The sequence below is a fragment of the Camelina sativa genome, chromosome 4 (genome assembly GCF_000633955.1).
Source record: "Camelina sativa cultivar DH55 chromosome 4, Cs, whole genome shotgun sequence".
In the NCBI taxonomy this organism is placed as follows: domain Eukaryota; kingdom Viridiplantae; phylum Streptophyta; class Magnoliopsida; order Brassicales; family Brassicaceae; genus Camelina; species Camelina sativa.
In genome coordinates, this window is record NC_025688.1 from 4033531 (window position 1) to 4043889 (window position 10359).

Sequence of the window (10359 nt, forward strand, 5' to 3'; positions counted from 1 at the left end):
TTCAAGAGTTACTATCTACATAAGCAAATTGATAGGAGAAAGATCAACTAATTGTGGAAGAGAGAGTAGAGAAGTATAAGAGAAGAGATCAAAGTGCTAGCATAACCAACAATATAATGGATCACCTTAAAAGTAGTTTGTTTCCTTGAAGGATATAAAACCAAAACCAACAATATAGGAAGGCAAACTAAAATGATCAGAACCGTGTGTGTGACTTCACAAGTCACCAAGGTAGATGGCTGAGGGACTATAAGCAAACATCAGTCCTTGTCCTGTGAAGCTTCTAAGAAAACTCAAAGTTCTTGGCTAGTTATCTTGTAATGCTGAAAGAATTTGATGCGATGACATGGAAACTCTTTGCTACCTCTTCCATCTGGTTTTGATCTCAAAACATGTCATGGTCGATAAACATAACTAAAAAAAAAAGCGATGACATGGAAACTCAGTTCTTAGATGGTTGAAAAGATTATGACCTCGATGAGTGAAGCATTGAACAGCGCAGCTAGAATGTAAGTAGAAGTTTCATAAATCCCACATCGTTTTAATGATTCTGTAATCTAGTTGAAGAAAGAAATGAACAACAACGTTAGCGAAGTTGAGAAAACTACTAAACTACTATTCTTAATGATAATTCACCAAACTAGAGAAATTTGATTAACGAGAGACTCTCAAATCTCAATACTCAAGTAACTATTCTCCAACCAACTCACAACAGCTAGAACCTGCTGCATTAAGTCCTAGGCTAAAGCTTAAACAATAGAACTTGATTAAGGAGAGACTCTCAAGTCTCAATACTCAACTAACTGTTCTCAGAAGTAGACAAGAAGTAGACAGGAATGGCTAAAGAAGCACCATAAAAGATTGTTCTTACATGCTTAGATTCAGAGTAATTGTAAATGAGCTCAGAATGAAGAGTTCGGGTTGATAAGGAATCGCGTGAATTGGAGACAAGTGCTTTCTGAGCAGCAGCCAATAGAGGAAAACTGTCTGGAATCTGATGATGATATACACAATTCGTTAAGCTGAAAAAATCTTAAGTCGTTAAGAATGTAAAAACGGAAGATACAACAATAAAAACTTACAAGTCATGCATTGAGAAATGAGACTTCAAGCTTCAAACTTCCATCTAGTATCGTAATCAAGAGCTCCCTGAAACACCCAAATGTTTAATATTCAGATCTCACTCACACAAAATCAAAACTTGGAGAATGATAAAGGAAGATGCTTTAAACTAAACCGAGTTTCCCCAATTGATTCAATCTCCTCCCATTTCCGTTCGATTGTGAGACAGCTCTTTTCCGATTGCAAAATCGGAGAGATTCGAGAGAAGGTGAAGAAGAAGAAAAACCGAGTTTCTCTAATTTTTTTTTTCTCTTTTGTATTTTTGTTTGGCCAACACGTAACGCCTCAGGATGAGTATATTTGCTTAGCTTTTTTCTTTTGTTCTGAATTATGTTTTTTTCCTCCAAAACAATATAAACCTCTCTAATGATACTACTGATAAAGAAGGTCTTGTTATCCCTGAATCTCATCATCAAAGATGTCGAACTTTGTTTCTGAGTCTTTTCAATTAATAATTAACATAATGATTTTGACCATTAAAAATAAAAGTGACTACGCAAGTATAAGAATATATAACTTTTTTTTAATAAAGAATGTAATTTCTCTGTTTTTTTTTTTTCAAGAAAGTTCAAGAATATACAACATTTGAAACAAAAGTCTATATTCATTTAACTAATTAGTATAATTGCTTATAACTCCGCTGGTCTCCAACGCCTTAGCTTCCGCCGCCGGCTTCACATCCTTAGACGGAGGAACTGGCGTTCCGGTAAGCTCCTTAGGCAAATCATTAGCCAACCCTTTAAGGTGAAAAGTGTAGAACAGTTTCGTCGGGTACACAAGCTGCTGAAGCTTAACCTGTCCATACGCACCTTCAAAGATTCCAGAGCCACCAGTGATGGCCAAGAACGAGTCCTCGTAAGTCAAGTACGGTCCTTGTACGGCTAAGTGGCCATAGTCTCCGAAGTAGAAGCTGTACGTAGCTTCGAATCTGTCACCGTTCTTCTCGGGGACGTGTTCGATCACGACGCAGAGACCGGCGGTGATTCCCACACGCTTCTTGAGATCGCCGGTGTAGAGTTTGTTTGTGAATGGGACAAGATCGCCGAGACCGAACATTAAGCTGAAGGCGTTTTTCAGAATTTTAGGGCTGTGTCTATCTAGTTCATTGAGCTCGTACACGCTTAGTTCTTGAACTTTACCTGAAATTATCACAAGGAGAATGAATAAAAAGAAGTTAATATGTGAGTTGGGTACTTAAGTAAATAATGAGAGATGAGATCATGTTTAGACAACTTACTTGGTCTAGAGTCTTGGGAGAGAGCTCGGGTAGGAGTGAGGTTCTTCTTGGGAGTGAAACTTGATCGAGAGAAGAAATTTAGACCGTTGGATGAGATTCCAAGACTCTGGGAGGATCTAGAGAAACCAAGAAGAGAGCTTAGATGAGATTTGTTATTGCAGGACAGATTGTTGAGAGTTGTCATATAGATAGATTGGAGAGACATAACAGAGGAAGCCATTGATCTAAGAAGACTGTTTAACACTTCGGTTTTTTTTTTTGGAAGGCTGTTATAAAATAGACTGGACTTTGGTTTATGAGATGAGTGATTTTAATTCTACTAAATGTCTGTTTATTTATAGATAAGACCAGACATTGGATTAAATGATAAAATAGCACGTGCGTAAATTCCCAAATGTAAGTTTATTTTAAGTTAATTGGTCGGCAAGTGGTTTATCTGAAGTTTTCCATGGTCCAAGTTTTTGGGTCCTAGCGTGGGTCTGTCTAAGTTGAGTACACTTATTGGCCGGTTCCTAAACTACAAAATGAGAAATGAAAAACGTGTGGCTTGTGAAGCTTTGATTTCGTTATTCTAACTAGATTTTGGGTCCACAATAAATACTACGTCTAAGTTCTATAACTAGATATTTGTCCCACAATAAAATATTACTTCTAAGTTCTAACTAGATATGTGGACACAATTAGTTTTTATTATATGCAATAATTAAACAAGATACAAATGAAAGATAATTAATATTTTCAGAGGAAGGGAGGAGAGAATATGTCAAAATAACTTTGAGAAGAAGTATTTAGTCATCTCGATGAAACTATACCATCGTCAAGCTTGAACACTTTAACAATTTCGCCGTTCACTGTATCAAGATAAGGGAAGTAGGTAGAATTCTTCAAACATCCATAATAGTCGCAGGCTACGACCGTAAAACAACCGTCCCAAGCCACAATGAGTGCGTTGTCTCCCATGGAACTAACCCCAACCCATTTTACCAAATTCCTCGTCTGTCTTTTAAACCGACGGTCCTCTCGTTATAATTTTCATCAGTTACGGTAAGTTTATAAACAATGCACAAATCTCCACAATATTCCACGAGCCTTTTGTCTTTGCAACTATCATATTTAAAGTAGTCCATCGGAGTTGAAGGTGTCTGTTGAACAAGGCTAAACTGTGATAAACTAATCCACCAAACTGCTCCTTTTATGTCCACGGCATAGATATGTCCCCTGTGAAGTATAATGTCCGAGAACTCTTCGACTTGGTTTTTAATCTGTCAAAATTCTACTTCCTTCTCTAGTGTTACAAAAACATACCTATGCCGTGGACATAAAAGGATCAGTTTGGTTGACTGCAGAAAACATATTGTCTAGGAGAGCAATATCTTGACATACTTCAAGTTATCACATATCTAGTCGTACTTGAATATATGAATCTTGTGAGATTCCCCAACCTTCAAAAGGTCTAGGGTTTGGTGGGAAGGTGAAAAACTACTTTGTTTTACACTTTCTAAATGGTTAATGATTAAATTTCTAGAAGATTGTGATATAGTTCATGATGATATGGTTAGAATTTCTGCACCAGTTGTGGTGATAAGAATCGTATGCTCAAACTGTGCGGCCGGACCACCATCTGCTGTCACAATTGTCCATTTGTCTGGCCATGTTACAAACTCGGTCGTTCCAATGGTAAGAATTGGTTCTGTTAACAAAGGAACCAATCAATTTGTAAAAAGAGTATAAATGCATTCATCAAATTCTATATAGAGAATACTCACCGAGCGTAAACGTTTGACCTTGAATCATATATTCAAGTTCATAATCATCTGCACGGAACAGAGAGATTTTCAGAGAAGTTCCACACCATTACCAAGAGTTGCTGAGAAAAGCCCTTGTTGTTGTTACTTACAGTTACTATGAAGATATATAAGAGGTTCCGAGTGTAATACCGTTCCTACACCATGACCGATGAAACGCTCCATATTATACCCATACTTTGCAGCGTGCTCACTGTTGCAAACTGAAAATAATCAAAACTGATCCTCCTAACTTCTCTATTGTATATCTAATTTAAATCCGATTAGTACTACTAGTTACTACCTAATTATCTTCCCAATATGTTTGAAGCTTGCTCCATCTTTACAAACCGATATACCTTTCTCCAAGCATTCTTCTGTGACCTGTTTAGAACAATCTCTAATGGTTTCATAAAAATTAAGAAGTAAAGCAAAAAAAAAAAAAAAGGAGAATCCATTAACCTTTCACAAGCTTTGTAAGGCTTTCATCAACGTCACCACATAAGAAAGTCTTTGACGTATCTCCATGATATCCCTGATTGAAGGTGTTACATCAAAAACTTACAATAGCAGAGTAACAAAAGAAGCTCATAAAGAAAGACTTACATCCAAGTAAACCGCGACATCGATGTTTATTATATCTCCATTCTCAAAACAAGGATTCTTTAGTGATATATACTACATACAAGAGAATTCTCATACTTACAAAAAAGCAGTTTCATACTACCGCAAACCTGTAGGGGACGAGAATCAGGAATCCCGTGAAACATACATTCATTAACCGAGGTACAAACACTTTTGGGAAACCCACCATAACCAAGAGGTGAAGGATAAGCACCAGACTCAATAACCATCTGATGCACTGCCTTGTCAATTTCATCTGTAGTAACAAATGGCTGCAACACAACAACAACAACAAAAAAAGCCATCAAACCAAAAGGGTTCAATCAAATTTAGAGATTTCACAATAAAAAAGCTAATCTTTTTTTCACTTACTCTAACCAAAGTTCCTGCATAGTCTAACACACGAGCAGCGAGCTCGCATGCTTTCTTCATCTTCACAATGCCTATAGAGTCAGGAATCTGAATCTCACTTGATATCTTTGGTACTTCAGTAGACTCAACATATGTAGGCTTTGGTATATGATCAGGAACAAGTAGACGAGGCGTTACTCTTCCACATACTAGAGGTGGAAATGGATTTAATCTATCTTCTAATGAGTTTTGAATCCTACNAAAAAAAAAAAAAAAAAAAAAAAAAAATGCTTCAAATTTAGAACTGCTTCAACAATGATGTCACACATTCATGATTTCTTCTTACCTGCAACAAAACAATACATAATATAATTCGAATTATGACTTACAAATTCCAAAAAAATTCTCGAATTCGCAATCAAATTTTTACTAATCCCTTCATCACTATCAATTTCTCCCAAAACCTAAAACACGAACTTGACGAAATAAACAAACAAAGAAAAAGGAGAGAAACCTGAGAGCGGGAAAGTGGTGAAGTTGGTCGGAGCTCCGGCGAAGTGTTTTGGAGGCGTTAATTTATCGCCGTTAAATCAAGAACGTGACGGGGAAATCTTCTGCAACATTTTTTTTTTCCTCCGGTGAAAATAAAGCAACGGACCAAAGATATTTTGAGGAAGAAACACTTTTATTTATGGGCCTGTAAAGCTCATTATAATTACGGGTATGCCCGACAAAAAAAATGTTATTATGGGGCTATTTTTATCTTTATTAGTTGGTTTAATATATATTTTTACTTTAACTTGTAAGTAGCTATGTGTTGATGATATAAAAGAATTAAAAGTAGTTATATGTTGACATATATATCTATATAATTATATATACGCATGCAAACTTAGTATAGTAAGAGGTTTTTATAATCTTTTTATTTTGCTTCTTTTGAACATTGTTTTTTTTTTTGCTAAAGATGTAAATATCAGGTTTTACAAAAGAGTAACACCTACACAAAAGTAATATTGGCAAAACAAAAAACAAAAAAAAAAACAAGGCTACAATAGAGTTAATAAAGATTTGGGGGTTAACCAATCCAAATAATTATTAGCTTTCGCCAATGTTTCCTAAGCCTTCTAGGCAGCAGTGATGATATTCCGAAGCTCATGGTCGATGACTTTGAAGACGACCTCTGGAGCTATCCTTTGTGCATTGTGGGAGGAGATTGTTTTGTTGAAGACGATTGCTTCTATTGAACATAAATACTAGTTTATTTAGATATTTAGTACTATAATGTTTTTAATTTGATAATCTTCATAAGAAAGATAATGTTTTAGAGACAAAATTTGATTGAAAATGTCATTTTCTCATACTTGTATTTTCTTATAAAGTGTACAATATTTTGCTATTATTAAGCAATTATAGAGCAATATACAAATATTAAGAAATTGAATTACCAAAAAAGACAACTTTGGGCAATATGCCAATAAAAGAAAAACTGTGTGGAATTTTCTCTTTACATTTTGTAGTTTTACTTAGAGATTCATATTAGTCCGTATAATTTTTAGTAGGACATAGCAATGGTGTAAATCAAACTATATATCTTGATACTAACTTTTTTTCTTAAAACATTACTGGATGTAGTTTTCTAACTTAATTAATAAAATAGAAATATGTAATAACATTTTAAAAATATGCCGTATATGTGAGTTTATCATACCAACATGAAACATAGTGGTTTCTACCACTGGTAGACTACCAGTTTTGTCATTATGTCACATGTTATTGTTGACTAAAAAATAAATTCATATCCGGAGTGTGTGTGACTGTTGACGAAAAATGAATCTATAAATGTTTCAATGGTTTAAAGAATTTTCCCTTAAATTTTTTCCCAACATGTAACAAACCTACAACATAAATAATCTCAGCAAAAGGTGCTGTTATTACATAGCTCGTTGCTTCTTCTTGTTACACCTCAACGACACAAACATGTCGTTTTCTTCCTTCTTCACCGCTACAGCTGCGTCGTTAAAACAAATATCAACCCCAAACAACCTCACAACTCGATCCGACCCGGACACGGACTCGGATCCGGATTTCGATTTCCACCCGATGAACAACTTGTCATCCTGACCGTTAGATCTTCTAAAACAGATCAGGTCACCAGCACAAAGTCTCTTCTCTTTAACAAATCTACTCCACCCTTTAGTCAACACATAACTTTGACTACTATTCCAATACGAGTAACGGAACCTCCACACTTTTCCGTTAACGTCCTCAAAACTCAGCAGCATACCTTTCACGGAGCCGTTGTTATCGTTATCAACACCACCTAACGCTAACGGGAAATGTTTCTCCGCTTGGTGTTTCGGTATAACCAAACGGTTTAGTTTCCCGACGTCACTAGGCGTTACCGTTTTCTCAAACAGTAACTTCGACGTTTTAAACCCCGTTATAACCGCAGCGGTTACGGAACCAAACCCCATCGTCTTGTTCCCGTTACCGTTACGTTTACGTTTCCTCTGTTCCAGCTCTTCCTTGTAAGTGTGTTTCCTCAACATATCAACGATCTCTGATTTCGAATGTGCGTTTAGAAAGTCAACCTCATCCTCGTCCCCTCCGTCGTTACCGTTAACTAACGTCGTCTCTTTGAAATTAGTAACGGCGTCGCGGCCGCGGAAACGGTGAGCGGCGACGTCGTAAGCACGCGCTGCTTCCTCTTCTTCGTTGAAAGTACCGAGCCATACGCGCTGGTGCTTCTCGTATATCTGAGCTCCCCATCTCCCGTTTGGTTGAGGAACGACACCTTTGAATCTTGAAGAAGGAAGCTTTCTTGATTCCGCTTCGAGGCCGTTGTCAGAGTCAAGAACCACGCTTGTTCCGCTTCCCATTCTGTATAGCAAACCCGCCGGAGACGGTGACTTCCTCGCCGGAATTTTGATAGGAGTGTGAATGGAATCTGTAGTTGTAGAGCTTTCGTCTCCGCTACTCATGGTGTCCATGTTTTTTTTTTGAATCGAAAGAAGAGATTTGAGAGGAATCACAAGAAGATTGTGAAAATGTTGATAATGTGAATGTATGTGTGAACGTGTGTGAATGAATGCGTGTATGCTGTATATATATAGAGAGACAAGAGGGAAATAAGAAAACATCAAGTGTGCATGTATGTTATTAATTTTTCTATATTTCTTTCCTTTAAATTAATTATTTGTCCTAGTGTGTTTTTTTTTTTTTCCGAAATTGTCCTAGTGTGTTTTTAAGGAGATAAGTATAATATATGGGTAGGTGTACGGGAATAATATGGGTGTGTGTGTAAATGTTGTGGGTCAACTTAAATTTACAGGAAGGTTCATGCAGAAGATAGAAGAATATTTTTTAAGAAAGGTTAAATTGGCATGTCCATATTTGGGTTTTATTTAACAATTAACCAAATTATTATACAGAAAAGTTTTACATGCGCAAAAAAAAAAATCTAAATCTATGATAAAAATGATCTTTGCCTGAATTATCCGCGCTGATTGATTTGTAAAACGCGCGTAAAAATATTAGGGACGGGCCGGTCTATAATCAGTTTCTAGGCCCAGTACAAAAAAAAGATATTTTGGTCTTTTGGCAATCTGCTATTTTCTACAACATTCAAGAAAATAGGATAAATAAAAGATAGACCCAATTCTCTGTCTGTCACTTAGTCATTCGCAATACGGTCATTCACTTTGTCGCTCTATTTCTACAGGTCGTCCAGCATATCGCTTACTTCTGCAGATCGTCCAGCATGTCGCTTATCTCTGCAGGTCGTTTAGCATGTCGCCTATTTCTATAGGTTGTCCATCATGTCGCCTACCTCTATAGGTCGTTTAAATTGTCACCCTACTATCTAGTATTTCACCCATGTCACTTAGTTTTTGATAATAGTTTATCGCCTACCAAATGAAATATGAACGACAAATAGCTTGATCTCTTTCTAAGAATATGTAGGCAGCCTTTCCTAAAGTACAACTACAAAAAACTCAATTCTCTCTCTTGTGAGAACGACCTATTTTAGAGCTTCAAAGTTACGAGAATAGTTTTCCCTTCTCAAAGAACTTACACATATTTTGTTGAAATTCATACATCAACAAAAAATTATTGTTTTCCCGGATAAGCATTCATGTTTCGGTGTGACTAGCTCACATAAGTAGTCTATTTGAAGCCGCTTAATAAAATATAAGATTTTTTAAACAGAAAGAAAAGCAAAAAAAAACTAAAAACACCCAAAAGAAATCATGAAGTTAAATTCTTTAGTCATTACGTGGTTATTATTATTAGCAAAACTTGTTTGATCTTTAGTGCTTGGTAATTGTTTTGACATCACCAAGCTCTGTTAGATAATTTACTACGTATGAAATTATTATATTCACGACCAAAAAAAGTAATATGAATATGTTGTGGGCTGCATGGGGAAGTGGGGTAGACAAGTGGACCAGGAGGATGGATAAAAGAGGTTCACATGAGAAATAGAATATTAATTCTTAGTTAAGTTCATTCCCCCTGATGTATGATTTGCTAATTTACAAGCATAGTAATCAAAAATAAACTCTCAAATTAATGATAAACAATAGATTAAGAAAAAAAAAAGTAGGAGGTTTGAGGATTCTTCTTTTGAAGATACTATAGAGAGGTTGATCAAACTATTACGATATTATTCCTTTCTCACTGAAAATTAATATGTTTTTATTCCAAATCAAAAGTGAATTTTATTCCGTGAGGATCTTTTTTTGCAAGCATGAATTTTTCATGTTTTCCCTTAATATATTCACATCTTTTGCATGATTTTCTATCTCATTTGTCCATTATTGTATAGTTTTATAACTGTTTATGCATTAGAGTAGATTTGCATTGCATTTGCATAGTTTCTTGGTGATTTTGGATCATAAGGAGCATGGAAGTGATGCTGAAGCAGATTGGAGCTGTCAAAAGAAGGAAACAAGGGATTTGGAGCTGAAGAATCAAGGTCCGGAAGTCCACTCGATCACCCACTCGACCAAGCACTCGGCCGTGTGCGGAGAATGACTTGACCGGATGGGAGAAGCAAAAGAAGAAGCCATTCGACCAGCACTCGACCGAGCACCTGGTCGAGTTGACCGAACCGCCCACTTATTTTGTCTTTTAGCATTTTTAGGGCTTCCCTTCCTTTTCCTATAAAAGGCCTTGTACTCTTCAGCCACAAAAAGAGAGACTTTTTAGAGTACAATTCTAGACCTAGTATTTACCCTT

The 10359-nt window shown here is 36.2% G+C and overlaps 3 protein-coding genes and 1 pseudogene across 3 annotated transcripts; all 4 read right to left on the bottom strand.

Annotated features, from left to right (window-relative positions):
• LOC104783511 lies at positions 311-1707 on the bottom strand (annotated as a pseudogene).
• Positions 1671-2645, bottom strand: LOC104779762 (allene oxide cyclase 2, chloroplastic-like). Its single transcript, XM_010504145.2, has 2 exons — positions 2360-2645; positions 1671-2261 (listed from the first exon to the last, which is right to left on the bottom strand). The coding sequence occupies exons 1-2, from the start codon at positions 2577-2579 to the stop codon at positions 1735-1737; spliced, it is 747 nt and encodes a 248-aa protein (XP_010502447.1). The 5' UTR covers positions 2580-2645; the 3' UTR covers positions 1671-1734.
• LOC104783512 (methionine aminopeptidase 1C, chloroplastic/mitochondrial-like) lies at positions 3673-5451 on the bottom strand. Its single transcript, XM_010508658.1, has 9 exons — positions 5444-5451; positions 5140-5374; positions 4878-5039; positions 4750-4791; positions 4606-4678; positions 4448-4541; positions 4257-4357; positions 4126-4173; positions 3673-4049 (listed from the first exon to the last, which is right to left on the bottom strand). Exons 1-9 carry the CDS (start codon positions 5449-5451, stop codon positions 3901-3903), a joined length of 912 nt encoding a protein of 303 aa, XP_010506960.1. The 3' UTR covers positions 3673-3900.
• LOC104779763 (AP2/ERF and B3 domain-containing transcription factor ARF14-like) lies at positions 6951-8206 on the bottom strand. Its single transcript, XM_010504146.2, has one exon. The coding sequence runs from the start codon at positions 8106-8108 to the stop codon at positions 7050-7052; it is 1059 nt and encodes a 352-aa protein (XP_010502448.1). The 5' UTR covers positions 8109-8206; the 3' UTR covers positions 6951-7049.

Bases quoted from the DNA above. Each gene is read 5' to 3' on its own strand.
- LOC104779762 (XM_010504145.2), bottom strand. From the start codon at position 2,579: ATGGCTTCCTCTGTTATGTCTCTCCAATCTATCTATATGACAACTCTC. The intron at 2,262-2,359 runs GTAAGTTGTCTA...TGATAATTTCAG, and splicing joins CTCCCAAGACTCTAGACCAA to GTAAAGTTCAAGAACTAAGC.
- LOC104783512 (XM_010508658.1), bottom strand. The intron at 4,542-4,605 runs GTTAATGGATTC...AAACCATTAGAG, and splicing joins CCTTACAAAGCTTGTGAAAG to ATTGTTCTAAACAGGTCACA. The intron at 4,358-4,447 runs GTAGTAACTAGT...AGTTTGCAACAG, and splicing joins CATATTGGGAAGATAATTAG to TGAGCACGCTGCAAAGTATG.
- LOC104779763 (XM_010504146.2), bottom strand. From the start codon at position 8,108: ATGGACACCATGAGTAGCGGAGACGAAAGCTCTACAACTACAGATTCC.